This window comes from Lactuca virosa, chromosome 8 (genome assembly GCF_052849685.1).
Source record: "Lactuca virosa cultivar CGN04683 chromosome 8, Lactuca_virosa_CGN04683_v6, whole genome shotgun sequence".
In the NCBI taxonomy this organism is placed as follows: domain Eukaryota; kingdom Viridiplantae; phylum Streptophyta; class Magnoliopsida; order Asterales; family Asteraceae; genus Lactuca; species Lactuca virosa.
The window spans coordinates 289999598-290020520 of NC_136433.1; the positions used below are offsets into that span (position 1 = coordinate 289999598).

General features: G+C 39.1%; 1 protein-coding gene across 1 annotated transcript; it reads right to left on the bottom strand.

Moving 5' to 3' along the window:
- Nucleotides 1-15745: 15745 nt before the first annotated feature.
- On the bottom strand, nt 15746-20284 carry LOC145129807 (uncharacterized). The gene has a single exon (XM_079064624.1). The coding sequence runs from the start codon at nt 20166-20168 to the stop codon at nt 16908-16910; it is 3261 nt and encodes a 1086-aa protein (XP_078920750.1). The 5' UTR covers nt 20169-20284; the 3' UTR covers nt 15746-16907.
- Nucleotides 20285-20923: the final 639 nt, after the last annotated feature.

The following is a 20923-nucleotide window of genomic DNA, read 5'->3' on the forward strand; positions in this document are numbered from 1 at the left end:
AGTGTTTCTGAGTTTATGAACTCGGCGAGTCAGTAGGCTGACTCGGCGAGTAAGGTCAACTTGGAAGGTTGACTTTGACCAGCATTGACTTAGTTTGACTTCTGGAGGACAATTTAGGACTAAGTGTTATATTGATATTGGTAGCTCGGGGAGCTAGAGGAGCAGCAGTTTATTCAGCCTGGGATGTTACACTCTGATAATAATGTTTTGGAACAATGAGATTTATGTTTTGACAGAATGATTTGATGACTTGTGGTTTTATTGTTAAATTAAAACGAAAATTTTAGACTGTATTTTTGGGATGTTTCAAGTTGGTATCAGAGCCTTGGTTTGAGGGATTCGAATACACTCTTGGGTGTGTCTGAACTCAAACTGAGGAATTGATATGAAATGTTTTCAAAAGAAAATCATATTTACAAAAGAATTTTGAGAAAAGGAAAAGAATTTGAAAAGACAAAAGAATTCGAAAATGAGAAAAGGGTGTGGTGCATGCAATCAGCCGAGCTCAAGTAAGTACCCCAAATTACCCATACAAGTTTATGTTATGTTATGATATGAGTATGAGAACTGCATGCTAGATTAGGACTAAGGATCTAGGAAGGATGCCTTATGTTCCTGTTATATGTGTATGAGCTTTATGAATTGCATGCTAGTACAACTTCCTGTATAGGAAATGGAACAGTTGATTGGATTATGTGATTAGTTTTTCCATTGTCTGAATGTTGCTTGCTTTGTGCTTTATGGGACTCTTGGTAATGTGAGCTAGCTGTTAAGTGAATATGCTAAGTCACATGTGGCATGGGCTGGATAATATCAGAGTGATAGATTTGACCCTATTGTGCAGCTCTTGTCTGAGTCTAACCATTCTAGGGATGAGTCTTTTACTCGAAGGATTATCTGATCTCTGGTACATGTGGTGTATTCATGAGGTAGCTAGTTGACATTATTGGGAGGTCCTTCAGCGGCTGAGGGAGGAGTGAGTTGGAGGATACCCTAGGGCAAGCCTAGGATGAGATTAGTGCTAAGAGCAGTGTTAGTAGAAGGGACTTGGTGGAATTGAGGCAATTCTTGAGGAAAGTACGGATAGATGTGGAAGGTAGTATGGGCCCGTACTACTGAAAGCAGAGGATCCGTACTCGATTCAAGAAGGGCCGAGATGAGATCAGGAAACTTGTAGTGTGTGTGCGAGCCCTCATCAGTGAGGAATATTCAGATGGTTGCTATGATATGTTTTCAACATGGTGACATTACGTGATAGACCAGTGAGCGGATCAGGCGCCAGAGAGGGATCAGGCTCGGGTTCAGGAGCCGAGCAGCTCGAGGAGCAGATGAGGGAGCTGATATCAGCTGAGGTTACGCGCATCATTCTAGATCAGACTCCTGTAATCTTTGGGTCGGTCAAGGAGGGTATACTAGAGATTTTGGATGAGAGGCTGGGAGCCTTCCGTACTGAGATGATGGCTTTGGTAGGGGCGCGTACCCTGGCATTTTGAGAGTTCGGAGCTTGTGGAGCACCAGATTATCATGGGGCTAGGGACCCTATTGCTAGCAGCAGGTGGTTGGCTAATGTTGCCAACGTTTTCCGTACGAGCTGGTGTCCCGAGGGGGACAAGGTCAGACTCGCCTCCTGTCTTCTGAAGGACAGAGCGCGGGATTGGTGGGAGGAGGTTGGTCATGCCATTGGGGATAATGTCGCGTTGGACGCGATGACATGGAGTGATTTCTCGGCTAGGTTCAGGGCTGAGTTTGCACCAGTGATTGAGGTACAACAGTTAGCATGGGAGTTCCAGGGCCTTCAGCAGACTACTGAGACTGTGGAGGAAATCACCGCCAAGTTAAGAGAGAGGGCTCTTCTTGTTCCACAGTATGTGGCAGACGAGGAGATGAAGAAAGCCCGATATCACGAGATGCTGAGGAGTGACATCAGGCAGTTTGTGAGCAGGTCCAGCTGCAAGATGCTGGAGGATATGATTAACCGTACCAGAGAGAGGGAGATTGATTTGGAGACAGAGAGGAAAAGGAAGTCGGATGAGATTCAGACAGCTACAGGTTCGGGCAAAAGGCTCAAGGGGCCAGATGCGAGATCAAGGTATTTTCGGGGCCGCAGTCGTTGTGGTAAGTGTGGCAGGACGCACGAGGGAGCGTGTAGGAGTGGCAGTGGTGGGGATTCTGGTTGCTTCAGGTGCGGCCGGACTGGTCACTTTAGCAGGGATTGTACTGCTACCACCACCCAGGGATCAGATCTGATGTGTTTCCATTGCAGTCAACGGGGCCACAGGAAGGCCCAGTGTCCTAGTTTGCTTTTAGCAGGACCGGTGATAGCACCTGCCTCTACGACTTTGAGGATTACCGATGGCCGTCAGGGCCGAGCAGAGGCGCCTACAGCGAGGAGCAGGGCTTTTCAGTTGGCTATAGTGAAGCCGCGAGCAGCACCGGATGTTGGAGGTGCGTATCTTTTACTTTCTTGTCAACTTTGATTCATGATTTTATTGTTATGGTACTGCATCAATGTTAGTAAGTATATATTTTGGAGTATTATATTGCTTGCCTATGAATGAGTTATATGCCATCTGCATGCCATGGATGATAGAGTAGCAGTCCGAAGATGTTTCCCTTTAGGGCTGGTTCTCAGGATGCAGTCACTGTATCAAGTGTAATTGGGACTTGGAAGGTGCTCTGTTAGTTGGCAAGATTGGTTTGGATCTGGTAAAGGGTTAGATGGAGCGCCAGCAGAAGTAAGCGTGGTTGACAGCAGATCGACACTTCAGATGATTGGAAAGATTTGGAATCCGTTTCAAACAGGGAGCGGTAAGGGATTAGCCGGATCAAAGTGGGGGAGAACCCTCCGAGTATTCAGAGACAGTAGCATGCTAAACTTGGAAGAGTTAGTGATCTTCGAGAAGGGGAGGAAAGCGGTCCGAGGGGCTGCGTGGATAGAGGGGTGCAGGAGTTGGGAGTTTGGGAAACTTCCTAACATTGAGTTCATGTAATTATGATTAGTAGATGATTGGTTTGGGAAACCAAGCCGGAGATTTTCTCGGCAGGACGCGAGTATAGCAAGGATATAAGACTACGGGATAGCCGTAGCATTCACCAGTAGATAGACAGTGCAGGAAGTATGGTAAGGCTGCGAGAGGGCCATAGCATTTGTAGTTGAGGGTTGGTTGGAAAAATCAGGTCAGAGGATCGCCAGCAGGACCCGAGTGAGTCGGGATGAAGATTATGTAAACGTCTGGCACGGGATGCCTTCGGATTAGTAGTCAGTGGCAGAGGCAGTATGGAGAGTGTGGTAGAACTGTGTGATAGCCACAACATTCAGTAGAGGCCAGTTAGAAGAGTGTAGGCGGGGGCCCGTATCTCCTAAGACAGAGGAGTGTGGGCGAGGGCCCGTATCTCCTAGTTAGTGGAGCTTGGGCGAGGCCCGTGTCTCCTAGTAGCATGATAGGAATCAGGAAAGGATAGTTCATTGAGATTAGTAGGGAGTTGACATGCTTAGCCCTAAAGAGGTGAGACCTTGGGAGGGGCCGCTCCAAGATATAGTTGGGTGAGACCCGTGGGCGAGGCCCGTATGTGAGTAGCAGTACAGGTGGGACCTGGTAGAGACATTGCGGTCAAGATAAGGGATCGAGGATCCCAGGACTTGTAGAGTCAGAGTGGCAGTGTAGATAGAGCAGTTTTAGATAGCCGAAGTTTCTTCGGAAGTCGCTGGGAGTGACTGATGTGTTTGAGCTAGGGTTTAGTAACCGGTGGGAGTCCGGTGACCCAGTAATAGCAGATTAGTTGGGACCAGGGTGGTCTCGATTCATCCGGAAGTTGGATAAGAGACGACAGAACCTCCAGTCAGGGGCAGTAATGAGAAGAGAAGTTGTTGTGGGACAGCCAGTGACCGGGAAGTGTTACGCTCCTTGCAGCAGGGTTAGATAATCTCAGAGGGAAAGGTTTGATCATGTTGCGCAGCTCTCGTCTGAGTCTAACCGTTGCAGGGATGAATCTTTTACTCGAAGGATTATCTGGTCCATTCGCTGGGAAGGGTGCAACACTGAGATATAGTAGAAGGAAGCAGTTGGCAACTAGCAGCGAAGCGGCCAGCACTGGGAGTGGCTGGGAATGTAGACAGCGGAAGGTATATCCTTCACAGAGGAAGGAAAGGTTTTAGTGGTGTGGGAAGATGCCTTGGGAAGGCCAGTGAACGTGCAAGGAAAGAGGGGATGAAATCCCTAGGATGTTCAGCATGAGTACTCGGGGAGTACCAAGGGGGTTGTCGGTTGGATTAGAGCAGCGTTTTCAGGGTTGTTGGTGAGTAGAGTGCTCTTGAGGTTCTTATTGCAAGGGCTAGTTGTAGCTGAATGACCGAACGGAAAGCTGATGGAAGCGATTCCGCGAGAATCGGACCCAGTGAGAAACGTATCCACAGAGTAGGGACGTGGTGAGCAGATTGCAGGATAGTTGGCAGTAGCAGACTTCGAGGACGAAGTCTTGGATAAGTGGGGGAGAATTGTAACACCCCTAATCCAGCAGCACCAAGAAAGGAAAGGAAAGCCCTAAGTCAAAGGGTCAAGTTGTCGAGTCCAAGGAGGAACTCGACGAGTCGAAGCGGGCTCCGTGTCGCGATTTAAGTGGCCGACTTGGCGAGTCGGGGGACTGACTCGGCGAGTCAGGTCTGGGTTGAGAAAACCCTAATTTCCGGACTTAGCACCCTGTTTAAAGGACCTTAAGTCCTCACCCCAGCCTCTTTGTTACCCCTTGAGAGTCAGGAAACCCTAATCTCGTGTATGAGCCATTGGTGAGAGTTTTTGAGCTTTGGAAGGTGATTCTAGTGAAGGAGGCTTGTAGATCAAGAGGTTAGCATCAAGGAATTCGTGTAGATCCAGAGTCTACTTCATCTTGGGCACATTTTAGAGGTAACAAGTTGTTACCTTGATCTCTTCCCTTCTAGATCTATTCATGGATGATGATTTGGGGCTATTTAGCATGTTAGGATTCATTTTGGGTTTTGGGTCTAGATCTAAGGTTGCAACTTCAGATCTAGACTTGTCTTGGTCCATGAAATCATAAAGTATCAGCCCTTTAGCTTGTTTGTGATGGGTTTTGAGCATTCTAACACTTCCTAAGTGTACATGCAACCCTAATAACCTTGAATCTATGTTTTCTCTATATACATGCAAATTTCCTTTTCAAGGTTATTTCCTAACTAGCATGGCATGGGGATTACATAAAACATAAACCTAGTAGAAATACATACCTTGTTGTTGCTTGGATTCCTTCAAGACTTTGTGAGCCTAGCACCCCAAATGTTGTGCCTCAAATGCTTCACACAACACCACAAAACTTGGAATAACTTGGGAGAATACTTCTAGCACTCAAAATCGGTTATGCCCTCTCTAGTAACACTAGGTCACGATTTTGCTAGCCATAGGGTTCCTTTTATAGTGTTGTCACAATTAGGGTTTACACATGAATGCCCTTAATTGTCATGACTCTTGATTTCTCATGACCCATGGGTTTGTAACTCCCATGGACTATCCATGGAGCTCCATATGGTTATAACCAAACCCATAAACCATGGATCATTAATCCACCATAAAAGAATTGATGATTGTCATAATCAACCCTATATATTTAATTAGTCTCACTTTGATCACTAGATTAATACTAAATTAATACTTGATCAATACTAATTAAATAATACTATTATTAATATATTAGAACTTATAATATATTAATAATCATAAGTGCCTTATTCTCTCATTTAGTCTATCCAAGTATTGCAATGCCATGCAACCCAAATGGACCATGCCGGGTCGGGTCAAGTACATACCAAATAAAGTTATGGACTTAGACACTATATCCAACAGTCTCCCACTTGGATAAGTCTAATAACTATATTTGCAAATATGACTTCAAAATCCGACTAGCAATCGTAGCTCTTTCAAAGTCTCTCGGAACTGAGATGATGATGATACGCCATTTAAGATAAGTGATCATACAATCCTCTGTTCTCATGATATCAGCCGGACAAACACATGGAACATGGTCTTACTTATTGTCCAGCATTTGTTTCTCGATCTCTGATTTGTTTCGACATAGAACTAAATTGAACACATCAATTAGGTTCTGACCGGGCCCGGTACATAAGTCAAAACCAAATCATCGAGGGGCCCAGATATCGCTTTTATTTCTAGAAGGAACATATAAACTTCGACTGATATGCTTGTACTAACTACTTGTTGAATTATTCACAAAGGCACGTTTTATAACATCGAGTTACCAATGCGTTTTCGTACAATCAATGAATAACCAACTCATAGTCAACAACTCATATCTCTAGGTTTGAAGATTTATATGATATTACCGTCTCACGATCACTCGAGATAAATTCCATGAAGTGATGCAAGTGAGCGTGGGTTGAATCCAATACTCAGCCCTTATGAGTACTCATGAATGTTGTAGCAACCATTGCATTGTCTAAAGCACTTTAGACAAATCATACAAGCCAAATTCATGACAGTCTTGATTCATATTTACTTCCAACATATGACTGACTGTGGATGGTTTGAATAATATGATATATACCATAACATAATTATTCTGGAAGTCAAAACATGCAAAGTGAAACATAAGAATAATACTAATCTTATATGGCCCCAACACTTTGAGTGTAAATAAAAACACCTTTTATTTAAGCACCATATTGATTACTCATTATTTATGTTTCGATTAATCAACTTTATGCTTGAATTAAAACATTAGTTGTCCCATGCTCAAAGCATGTACACTATGTTTTTCCAAACAACAATTATGCCATACTCCAAGTATGCATACTATGTTTACATATGGTCCTCTCTTTGTGAAATAGATCAATTGACAATATTCCAATGATGCTAATTTCATAATTCCAATCCTCGTTGTAAATGAAAGAATACCAAACACTTGCCATCTACTGTAATCTGTTAGATTCTAAACTTATATGCAATGATCCCCTTGTAATGACTATGCACAGAAGTCACAAAGACTTGGCAACAGAAATTACAAAGTATTCCAATGGAAAACAATTCCATGGAAATGAAGTTTCAAATTCAAAGTACATTCCTTTGAACATCCTTCTTAGCATTAAGTTCTTTAATCTTACACAGATTCAAAGAATAACTTCCACCTATGGAGACAATTCCATATTACCATTTTGACCATCACTTCTGAACAAGAGTTGCCTCTTTTCAAAATATGTCAATATGGTCCTTACTCTATACTTCTAATTGTCCATGAGCAACCAATCTTTGGTAAACCTCAGATTGTCCTCGACAACTTTGCTTAATCATTTTAGTCATTTCCAGTTCTATTCCTTTTTCCATCTTAATGCCCTAGGCATTTGGAAAATTTAGAATGGATGAATATTATAACACATGTAATCAAACCTATACCCAAAGCATATGGGACATGATTTATGCTATAAAATTTTTTATTTGCCATGTTTTCATAATTCGAACTATGAAGAGGGATGCCGTAATCATAATCGAATTTTGAGAACGCAACATATATAGAATTCCCTTATGTTAAACCATTCCAACATAACATTCATATATATTCTTGACTAAAGTAGATTAAATTCTCAATCTAAGCTTGTAGAATTGGAGTGAAGTATAAAATCCTCTCCCTTAATTATAGCAAAACAACTTTTTCAAGGCGAATTGAAACTTTTGTTTTCTATAATTAACATTGCTAACCTGCAATATTTAACATAATCGTCATGCTCCCACTAGCATAATGATTACCAACATAACACTTTATGCTCCCACTAGCTTTGACATGTACTCAGAAATCTACTGGACTTCTAGAAATCAATACTTTATTGACTTTCTTACCAAAGTTCATATTTCTGATACTAGATTGCTTTGATAAGACTTTATCAAAAACATACACCTTTCCTTAGATAGCTCACATGTTTGTCTAGACCTTTTGCAATTCTCACTAGTTAGTGTGCCGGTTAACCACACACGCTCCACTAACTATATGAGAATGCAAATATCACAACCGCTATCTACTTAAAATCTTCTTAGTGGAAGCGTTTCCTCACCATCATTTTCATGAATCGAAGAGAAACCTTATGACACTTAGATTTTGTGGTGTATGTGTTCCTATCCATGTGAATTTGTCATAACCATAATCACAGGACTAGGTTAGTGACACTTCCAAATTCATAGGGACTGAACTTGTGCAATCTTAATTTCTTGCCACCTGGTAGCACAATGCCCACCATTGCTTCCGGGTTGTTATGCAAACAATTGAGAACTCATAGAACTCACAAGCATAATCAACTTTCAACTGGAACAGACACAGAAACAAGAATATGTCAACACGATAGGTTACAAACCTCAAGTCGTGGGCTAGTGATTAACAAAACTCTTGATTTAGTTCTTGAAACTATTTCAGAATCATTTAGACTCCCACTATCCTCTTGACATATAAGACTTCTCTTTGTCAAGAACCATTCCTTGACAAAACAAATATTCAAGATCTAGTGCGGATTCTTATCAAGTTAAACACTTCTCACTATTGGTCTTAGCTGGTCTTTGTTTTATCCAAAACATCACAACTTACCAATCTCAAATGTACAAGAATAGGAAACATCTTACTCTACATTTGACAAGTGTTGTGAACTTTCTAAAGACTATGTCACTCAAGTTACAATCTTGGAGTATAACTCCAGGATTTGTTTTTGGCACGAAGTATGAATTATCTTTTGATTTAACCATTTCAACAATTCACGATTCCTCTCCTCAGGCAACAAACACACTAAGGTGTCCTTAGAGGATCAATTGTGATATGGTTCCATAATCACTAAGATAATCATAAAACAAAATACACAAGTACTCTCCCATCTCTTCAGATTGGAGAAACTTTTATCTTTCTGCCTTATTTGATTCTTCTTATTCATTCTGCCATACATTGAAACTTTTCCAATGTTTCAGAATTACACTTAAACTCGTAAGCATAACCATATTTACTAAACTTTAGTAAATCATAACGAATAATCTTATCTATCTTTGTGGTGGACCTGACCAGCACACAACCAAGTGTACCCAATCTTTTAGTCCTTCACTTGACTCACATGTACATGTGAACAAGGAATTAGTCTTAATTTCCCAAAGACGAAAACTTCTCATTCATCATACAATACAAGTTGCATGATTCCAAGTTTCTATCTAACTGAAACTTGGGCGATGATAATCTTTCCTTATTTGGTAAATTATGATACTACCACAAATGAAAGAATCAAATCCACTTTCAAATATTGCTATTAATGGAAACATATAATCAACAATTTTTCACAAATGCCATTGTAAGGATACTTAAAATAAATAAAATCAAAACTTTTCTTTATTTTAAAACTTTGCGGAAAACTTATCCTTACAACCCATATGAAAACCTTGTTGTTATCTATTCCTAAGCAATATGTCTCAACTCTTAAGTAATAGCTCAAAATTCTGATCACCGAACCATGCGATCAAAATCCCTCTTCGCGATCAGAATCAGCATATACTTCCTTTAAGTTTCTTCACTTTTCTTTGATTCTTAAAACATCAACATGTGACCCAGTCACATCATGCAATAAGAATCTCAGAATAGAAACTTAATAGAGTTAGACAATGGACTTTACCTGAAGTAGAGTCAAACATTTGACTTTACTATCCTTATGGACTTTTAGGTAAATTTGGCAGCTTCGCAACCAATGCCCTTCCTTTGGCAACAGAAACATATGGACTCTTTGGAAACGGTACATGGGACTATCACAGACTTAGCCTTTCTCTTTACCATTTGGTCAACCGAGTTGACTATGGCCAATCCCTTTCAATTGGGAAGAGAAAGTTTTTCTGGACTTCCAATGTTACCATTGTCAATGTCCATGGAGGTTTGGGAAGTTGATCTTCCAATCAAATTTTGCTTTACCAATGCTCCAAATCATTGCTGATTCAGCATCATCAAGCAAATAGGTAAGATCATTAAGGGTCATGTCGTGATCTGTTATCAGGGAGTGACCAAGTCAACAGCCAGCTACCTTGAGACTTCGACACCCTACTCTCCCGGCTTGTCAATATGTGACTTAATCTCCAAGACCTAAGCACATATAGACTTTGTTTGCCAATAGGGATTGAGTGACTTAGAACTTATCATGTCTTGAAACTTGTGGGATAAGGAGATTTATTGGAGGAGGTGGAGGAAGTGAAGTATGATTTCCAGTCCCACTAATGCATAACAAAGGGATTGATCTTTCATCTTGATTGCCATTCGGGATATCATCTTCATTAGAAAGCTTCTTCCTAAAGATTTGGGAAGACCATAGCTGTCTAAACTAGACATCTATAATGGGAGAAATTCAAGTTAGTTGATTTAAAGTCCTTAATATAACACCCAATATGAAATATTAAGGCTAGGACCCAATAACCTATTTATAACTGGAAGAGGGATGCCGTAATCCAAATTATAAAATAGTTAAAGGTAGGTAAATGACGATTTACCAATTTCCACAATGAAAAACGAAATATAATTAAGTTTTAATTGGATTTGAAACTCCTACATCTTTTGAGATACATTGAACTTTCAATGGCATGTTTGAATCTCGATTGTGCCCTCTCAAGTTTGTGACTGGGATGCCGAGGATCACAAACAAGGTGTGAATAACCATACAAATTGACTTGGCACCCTCAACAATATTACCTAATCGATGTGCCGGTTAACCACACACGCTCCACCGATCTATAATAAAGTCAAGTTACCCTTTGCCACTCTTACTAGTCCATGTTAGTGTGCCGGTTAACCACACACGCTCCACTAACGACTTGGTAAGGTACAAAGTGTAATTTTATGGGCTAGCACCAATTTCACATTTTCCTAAAGTAACTAAGATTGGGAATTTATAATGTATAGTTACTTTATAATTCATTATACTTTTAACGAGTATTTAAAGTCGTATCCTACCCGTTCGGCTAACGACCCTCCACCGATCAAGGAAGCGGTGGGTGAGAGTGGACACCCATTAAGTCACCATTTTATAGGCAACAACCTTATACCCCCCTTATAGACCGGCTTCGTGAATGAGGCCCACTAACGGTAATAATGACATATTCTTATACATATCTATATAATTAAAATTATAATAATAGTATAAGGGTGTATTTTAAACATTTAAAATACTTGGTGGTTTAATCTATTAATTAAACTATACTTAATTTAATTAAACTTAAACCATGTCTTTATGGAATTATTAACTCTTTTAATTAAACACTTTAATTAATTTAATGAAGTCCATAAAGCTTGAATTTTACCTTTAAAAAATTCTAAGAGTTCAATTTGGAATTAAAGTGTAAGGCTTTTCAAATTCCAAAACTTGAGGGCAAGAATTGAAACTATTCCAAGTCTCTTCAATTTGTAACTTATGAGTTTTAATGGTTCATAAAATGAAGACTCTTCATTTTATGAAACCTCTTTAGTTCTTTAATCATAATTAAAAGAAGTGACTTTTGGTTATCCATAACTTGAGGACAAGTTATGGACACCATCATTAGCATTAAGATCATGAATTAAACAAGCATGTAAGTTACACAAAATTCCTATGATCTTCTAAAAAACTCATAAGAACAAATATTCATATCAAACAATTTCAAGAAAATCATATAAACATATACAATACTTGAAAATTGATAAAAGTCATGTAAAATGGGTTAACATAATCATTATCATTTTGAAAAACAAATTTTACAAGTCCAAAACAGATTGGGATAATGATCTTAATCCATTTCCAGCAACAAAACTCGAAAAAACTGCCCAGCACGCTCCTACTCGCCGAGTGCATTATTCTACTCGTCGAGTAGGATGAATTTGTTCATGGACTCGGCGAGTCCTCCCCATGGACTCGGCGAGTCCAGTCGTCAGAGTGCAGAATTTTTGATTTTTAAGCAGTTTTGCATCAAGTATACAGAAAACAATCCTAGGCTCTGATACCACTGATGGGTTTTGAGCATTCTAACACTTCCTAAGTGTACATGCAACCCTAATAACCTTGAATCTATGTTTTCTCTATATACATGCAAATGTCCTTTTCAAGGTTATTTCCTAACTAGCATGGCATGGGGATTACATAAAACATAAAACTAGTAGAAATACATACCTTGTTGTTGCTTGGATTCCTTCAAGACTTTGTGAGCCTAGCACCCCAAATGTTGTGCCTCAAATGCTTCACACAACACCACAAAACTTGGAATAACTTGGGAGAATACTTCTAGCACTCAAAATCGGTTATGCCCTCTCTAGTAACACTAGGTCACGATTTTGCTAGCCATAGGGTTCCTTTTATAGTGTTGTCACAATTAGGGTTTACACATGAATGCCCTTAATTGTCATGACTCTTGATTTCTCATGACCCATGGGTTTGTAACTCCCATGGACTATCCATGGAGCTCCATATGGTTATAACCAAACCCATAAACCATGGATCATTAATCCACCATAAAAGAATTGATGATTGTCATAATCAACCCTATATATTTAATTAGTCTCACTTTGATCACTAGATTAATACTAGATTAATACTTGATCAATACTAATTAAATAATACTATTATTAATATATTAGAACTTATAATATATTAATAATCATAAGTGCCTTATTCTCTCATTTAGTCTATCCAAGTATTGCAATGCCATGCAACCCAAATGGACCATGCCGGGTCGGGTCAAGTACATACCAAATAAAGTTATGGACTTAGACACTATATCCAACAGTTTGTGAGCATTCTTGTCTTGAACCTTCTCTCTAGCTTGTATTGAGCCAAAATCACCTTGCATGCACGTAAAGTTGGAAACTTTACATGTAATGCTAGCCCTAGGAGTCCAGATCTACTATTGGGAAACAATGGAATGGGCTGCAATCGACAGAATAGGGATGGCATGAGTGGACTCGGCGAGTCTGTTTATGGACTCGGCGAGTCGGGTCGCAAAACCCTAATCCCTTCTGGTTATGAGTCAGATCAGTGAGTTGAGTGGTAACTCGGTGAGTTGGACATGACTAGGACTCGGAGATTAAAGGACTCAACGAGTCATGGGGTGACTCGGCGAGTCGAGTCGCGAATGGAAGGGTTTCTGAGTTTATGAACTCGGCGAGTCAGTAGGCTGACTCGGCGAGTAAGGTCAACTTGGAAGGTTGACTTTCACCAGGACTTTGACTTTGACCAGAATTGACTTAGTTTGACTTCTGGATGATAGTTTGGGACTACGTGTTATATTCATTCATGATTTTATTGTTATGGTACTGCATCGATGTTAGTAAGTATATATTTTGGAGTATTATATTGCTTGCCTATGAATGAGTTATATGCCATCTGCATGTCATGGATGATAGAGTAGCAATCAGGAGGGTATCAGCCAGAGCTTCAGCTGTGCAAGGTGAGTCTCCTCACTGTGTGAATAGGTCTAAGGCCACAATGTCGGCCTATGTAGTTTATGAGTAGGAAGACCCGAGGGTTAGCCCTATGCACTGTATGCTAGTATTATGTTCCGGACCAAGGTCCGATGTCGGGCGGGTGCCCGAGACTGGTTTATATGTATGATATTCCAAACCGAGGTCTGATGTCGGGGTAAGCCCGATGTATGTTGCATGTTAGATAATACTTGTTGTCTGTGTGATAATTGTATGTGCATGGTAGGGAGGTGAGTGTGGGCGAGCTCCCGTATCTCATCACTAGCAGAGTATGGACGGGGTTCCGTATCTCATTAGTAGTAGAGTAGGGGCGAGGTCCGAGATAGGAGAGGAGTGAGTGTGGGCGGGGGCCCGTATCTCACCAACAGCAGGAGCATGGATGGGGTTTCATGACTCATCAGTAGCAGGACAGGGGCAGGGCCCAAGATAGGCGAGGCCTCAGTACAGGACTATTGTAGAGTATGTTAGCTTATTTGTTATGTGCTGTTTATATGCTTGTATATGCTTAGTGGGCGATGTCCGGAGACAGGCGGGGCCTAAGAGAGACAGATTTGTATACCGAGCGGGGGCTCGATGCCATGCGGGGCCTGATGCCGGGCGGGGCCCAATGCCGGAGCGAGTCCGATGCCGGGCAAGTCCCGATGCAACAGGCGGGGGCCCAGTACGTGGATATGTGTATGGTATGTGGTAGGTTGGGGAACTCACTAAGCTTCGTGCTTATGGTTTATAGTTTTGGTTTCAGGTAATTCCGGTAGCGGAGGGAAGAGCTCGGGGTGATCGAATGACACACACCAATGTTTATTAAGGCTGAGATGTTACACTCTGATAATAATGTTTTGGAACAATGAGATTTATGTTTTGACAGAATGATTTGATGACTTGTGGTTTTATTATTAAATTATAACGAAATTTTTAAACTGTATTTTTGGGATGTTTCATCATGCCTTGATGGTTAATCCATTTATGGAGCTATTGGTTTGGGTTAAGTTGAATCCTAATAGATTTAACATTGTCGTTGGCATTGGTAGATGTGGTTCTTTCAGAGAAACATTGTGTGTGTTTTCATTGTCTTTATCCATCTTCTTAATCATAAAATTGCTTAGTTTGAACTTAGACATAGTTTTAGGTTTATGTTTAAAACTTATACTTTAGTTGTAGAATTAGTATATAAATTAACTGTTAAATAACTTATGTGCTTTTGCATTTTATAGTAATCCTACAAGATATTATAATACAATTTTCTATAGTGGCACCGGAGGCGAATGCATAATTATTTTACTCCTTTTACCAATACATGCAATGTATTTTATTTTTTCATCCATAATAACAGTATACTTACATTCTTTGTCTATAATAGCAACACCCTTACATATCTTCTATCAACTATCTAATTTGATATTTACAAAAAAAAAAAAATAATAAATAAAAAATACTAACAATAACGTACTTGCATTTATTTATACATAATAGCAATGGACCTACAAGTCCTTGACCAAAATAGCAATGTACTTACATTTGTGTAACGATAACAACAATATGTAAGAAATAAAGTACAATATTGCCCAATAGTAAAATGAAATGTAAGTAAGTTATTATGGGTATAAATAAAACACATTGCCTTTATCGATAAAGAAATGTAATTACGTGGCTACTATAGGTAAACCATATATTAGCATGGTGCTATTAAGGGTAAACACTAAAGCACATTGTCCGTATTGGTAGTGAGAGTAGCATAGGTTGTTTTCCCCAACAATTTCTACTTTTAAGACATGATCTTAAGAGGTTTTGAAAATGTTCAAATGTTACTTTTAGTGTTAAATCATTCTTGGTTTATGCTGTTAGGATTTAAATTTGATCTCCCAAAAGAAATCGAAATGAAAATGACGATATAACATGATTGATAACTTGTAGCTTTAAACTCATCAAGCTTGTTTAATCATCAGAAGCAATAAGCAAACCTATGATGAGGCGATGGAAGTGACACTTGATATGATGAGCCGATGGAAGTGACACTTGATGTAACCAACAAGGGATTCTATACCAAGGTAACTAAATTTATGTTAAAAGAAAACAAAAAGTTTCTACCATCCAGTGATTCTTAAATCCACTCTTGTAGCACAGGATCTTCAGTTTTCACCGTATGGTCGTTAGAAATCATTATCTTTTTTTTTTAAATGAAATTGCTGTCTCACAATAAACTTTGCAACAATTCCACTTTATGGTGTTTCATATTAACATAATTTATATTTCAAGCTAATGTTGACATAAAATGTAATTTCTCAAATGAATTTGGAATATGAATTTAACTTGTTCTGATACATTCCACCCATTTGCAAAATCTGTCAAGAAACAATAAGAGATAACAGTTCTATCTCAAAATCAAGGTTTGAGTATTTTTTTTTCTTTCCTGACACGATCTACAGGTACCTATCAAATCAAGTCTGGGGAGGATGTTTAATGAACTTTCAAGTGGCTATTGGCGAAGCAAATGTTGTATCCACTGCTGCTTTTGAATTTTTTCGTTTACAAATTTTGTATACTGATTCGTGTTAGGAATCGGGATTTTGTGTTGTAACTCTGATAACTTCTTGCATCATTTCCAATTCCATCTTCTCTTTGCATAGCCTTCTATCTCAGCTTCCATTGACATGTGCACTTCTGCATAGCCTGAGGAGCTCCTCTTCCCTCGTAAGGATCGTTCATGCCAAAACTCCCACCTCGAAATCAGTACAATGATGTAAAAAATCAAGAATTACAGACAAATCCCCTTTCACATCTATATCTAATCGAAGAACTACATTGAATTAAAATATATACAAAACAAATATAATGAAGATGGATGGATTGTTTATTGAAAATTCGAAAGGGAAACAAAGAAATAGAAATATATAAAGAAACAAAAGATGAGATTAACGCATTAATGCCATGATTAGGGGATCAAGTGTTTGAAGCAGAACCAAATAAATGAAAAGATATAGAGTCACTTGGTTACCTGATTGATTTTTATTAGGAGCAATGTAGATAAAAGGTGACAGAGTCAGCAGCAGGTTGGTGGAAGAGCAGTAGATGCATGAAGGAGGTCGAGAGTGGGAGCGAGAGGTAGAGATGCACAAAGACCCGATCCGATGGGCCAAACCGGTTTTCTTGTGCATCTCTAGCGAGAGGAGGAGGGTATTCCAATTTAAGTCCTACGACTCTTAGATTTTATGAATTCCAAACAAATTCAGTTTGATCATAGTAATCTAATCTAACAACTTCATCTTATTATACGTAAACCAAATCCATGAAAAGTTGCAAAACTCACACAATCAAACAGCACCCATATTACAAATGACATACATATATAAAATCCTAATAGCAGCATTAATAAACCACAATAACACAAGTAAATCAAAATAACATCATATATCCCAAAAGTTACTTGCATTCCAGAGGATCTATTTTGCTTCTCTTCCTCTCTTTATCTTGGCAACAACTGTTACCATGACTGCCACGTATATCTTGTCCATGATTTCCTCAGCAAACATGAAAAGCTTCCGACTCCAGTTTTTCTTGAACAACAGAACTCCAATTACACCCCAAAACCCTGTTGCAAATCCACTCATGATGTCCAGGTAAAAGCACCATACCTTGGTCGACTCCTCAGCTGCTTTATGTTTCTTCTTGAGAGCTGATGTTGTTGGGTCTTGATGATCTGAGCAATTGTTTGGCAATGGAGGTCCACAAAGATCTCTGTTACCAGCATATATTGATGGATCATCAATAAGGGTCTGCAACTGATGGCCTGTTGGAATTCGTCCCGACAATTTGTTGTGTGACAGATTCAAATGGCTCAAAAAAGTCAAAGCTGCCATGCTTGGAGGGATCATCCCGGTCAACTCGTTTCCAGATAAATCAAGAGATTCTAACCTCGTCATGTTCCCAATGCTGTCTGGAATATTCCCACTGAGATGATTATTAGACAAATTGAGGCCCAATAACAGAGAAAGTGCAGTTAGCTCCACAGGTATTTCTCGTACAAGTTTATTGCTCGAAAGGTCCATGTTAATAACTATATCCCAATTTCTTGTATATTCAAGATCAACACCTTTAATGACCTGAATCACATTCTCATTAGAATCAGAAGTGCCCTCATACCACTTTTCTGCACCCTTAACCATTGCTTTCAACTCTCTTAGGCAATGAGGGATGATACCCGTTAAGCTGTTGTACCCAACATCCAAAATCTGAAGTTTCGACATTTTGCACAAAGACTCAGGAATTTCTCCAGTGAAGTTATTCCCGTGTAATCTTAAAACCATCAAATTTGTCAGTTTCTCTCCAATCCAGTGGGGAATGTTTCCGAACAATTGATTATCACCCACATCTAAGACTCTTAAATGTCGTAAATTCCCCAAACCTTGAGGAAGTTCCCCAGTAAAGTTATTGCCATTCAGTTTTAACCAATGCAAAGATGAATGATTATGTGCTATATAACTTGGAATGATGCCTGAAAGTAAATTTGAACTAAATATCATGGTACCCAATCCTTTCAGATTCTCAAGACACTTGGGGATTTTCCCTGATAACCTATTCCTGGAAAGATCAAGTAATTCCAAATATGTACATCTGCACAAGGACCTTGGAAGCGACTCATTGAAAATGTTATTTACAAGTATTAATGCCGATCCTATTTCTGGAAGGTTTGTCAATGGTCCGCTAAGTTTGTTGTGAGAGAGATCTAAGAAACCAATGACAGGCATCTTCCCCAACCATGCAGGCAGAGGTCCCGAAAGTGAAGCATTCGACAACACTAACCACCCAAATTTCCTTTGATTTTGAAGCCACAGCGGAAATCCATTTGCGAGATTGCAAGAACTGAGATCAAGACGTGCCAATTGGAATGGAGGTATCCACTCACGTGAGACATTGAATGTTAACTTGGTGTTAGAAGAAGCATTCAAGTAGCTCAACATTGAAAGGTTAGCAAAATGGGCTTCGGAAACTACTCCTTCTAAGGAATTGTCTGAGATATCTAGATATTTGAGTTTGGCAAGTTGCCCAATTGAGTCCGGAATAGTCCCATTTAACAAATTTGAAGACATCGAGATTCCTTGTAATGAAACAAGTCTTCCTAGAGATGCTGGGATGGGGCCCGTTAACCGATTGTTGTTTAAAAGCAAATGTCTTAAAGCTGCTAGATTTCCAAAGGATTCTGGAATTGAACCATTCAATTGGTTGGAAGAAAGGTAAAGTCTGGAAAGATTCCCAAAGAATGTAGGAATGGGACCGATCAACTGGTTATTAGATAGATGTAACCTTTCTAAATATCTTAGTCTTCCTAGAGATTCGGGGATTGGACCTGTCAAACTGCTCATTGATAGATCTAAGTGCCTTAAATTGGTTAGTCTTCCAAGTGCTTCTGGAATCGGAACATTCAAAGACTGACTTAAATCCAACCTCTCCAAAGCATATTGAGAGCATTCCGATACATTTTGCGGTGAGTCAATCACTTCTATTTCAAAAGGATTATCCCCTGCAGACAACCGTTTCAGGTGACAGTGTCTCCAGATTCCAACATCCTCAATATTCTTAAACTGGTTAGAAGAAAGATCAAGCTGTAGAAGGTTAGGCATAATAGGAACCGAAGAATTCAGCATGTTTCCTGAGAGACCAAGGACTCTTAAGGAGCTCATGTTAGTGAAAACAGATGGAAATATGCCTATAATTGAATTCCAGCTAAGATCCAGGCGTTGGATGTTAGAAAGTGTACTGAAATTAAAATGAGAGGAAGATAGATGTGTGTTATGGAGGCCACAATGTGACAAGTGCAGCTCTGATAAAGAAGGGATCATGTTTAGCAAGTTTGCAAAGTTCCATGCCAAACTAAGATTAAATTTAGAAAGATCCAGAAATTCAAGGGATGTCATGTTTCGGAAAAATCCAGGGAGTGGAGTTTTGAAAGAATTGGAGCCAAGATCAAGGTGTTTGATGTTGGCAAGTATTCTACTCGAATTAAGAGAAGAACCAAGATGGACATTGGAAAGTCCACAGTCATACAAACATAACTCTTTTAACGAAGGAAGACTGTAAAGCACCATGTCCATGTTCTTTGCTCCGCCAAGATCCACCCAACTCAAGTCGAGATGCTCAAGTGATGAAAGGCCAAAAGTCCATGACATATCATCTGACATCAGCTCATAATTCCAACTGAGATCCAAAACCTTTAAATTAGAAAGATTTCCAATGTGAGGAGGAATAATACCTTGAAAACCAGCATAAGAGAGATTGAGATATCTCAGCTGTTTGAAGGATCCAATGAACTCAGGGATCCGGCTTCCACGTAAATCATTCCAACTCAAGTCCAGGTACTTGAGATGCCTCAACTCAGCCAAAGAAGAGTTCACCTCATTACCAACTAAGTATTTGTCTCCTTCGCCACCAAAATAATAATCTCCTCTGAGATTGAGGCTGTCAACGGTTCCAGTGAGACTGTCACAGTGGATTCTTTCCCACAGGCAACAATCCTTCCCCACCCATGACGATAACATTCCTTTAGAGTCATCTGTGATGCTCTGTTTAAACTTGAGAAGAGCAATTCGCTCTTTCTGGGAGCAAACAACAGTGACATTTCCAACACCCAAACAGGTATATTTGGTTGCAACTAAAAAAACAAACAAGAAAATGAGATGGATCCCTAAAGCCCTCAGAGTCCCCATTATCAACCCTCCCTAACCCAGTTTAATTTAGAAGAAAGCTGAAGTGGAAAGGTACTGTGTTATGATGAAGTGATAGATTATTATGATGAAGAAACCAGTTGATTTATAATGTCACAAATGAAGAACACCTTATTGCCATGGAAGACTTGAAGTCAATGGACATCTGTCTCCACAAGTTGTATTTTTGTGGTCCAAGGCTATCTTTATTTCTGTCTTCATCAAATTAAAGTGGCATATGGCCAAGTCTGTTCTCAATGTCAGATGCAATTGCATATGGAAACAATTCTTTAAAAATTTATAAATAAAATGAGGCACAATAATTGGCAAACAAGCATTTAGATTTTTAAGAAATCCAAGATAATTTATAACATTTTGTTAATAGTAGGTGTAAATTATACTAAACTTGATTTTGATGTTCAATCATTTTACAAAACTAACTACAAGAAAATAAGTTTTTTGTTATTATTTGACTTGACAAGGTTGGTGTGACAAGCCTAGCTAATTAAAAAATACTTTCTTCTGCAACTCTAAATTAAAGATATTATATTATCTTTTATATATATATATATATATATATATATATATATATATATATATATATATATATATATATATATATATATATAATAAGGGATTAGTGCAAAAACTAACGCACTTTTATTTATTTATATATTAAAGCATCATAACCCTTGAGATAATGAATATAGAAGAGCTTTTTATTTTATTTTTCGTTTTCTGAGGATCAAAATAAGTGG

What these genes read in the sequence shown, in the direction of transcription:
- LOC145129807 (XM_079064624.1), bottom strand. Translation starts at nt 20,168, where the DNA reads ATGGGGACTCTGAGGGCTTTAGGGATCCATCTCATTTTCTTGTTTGTT.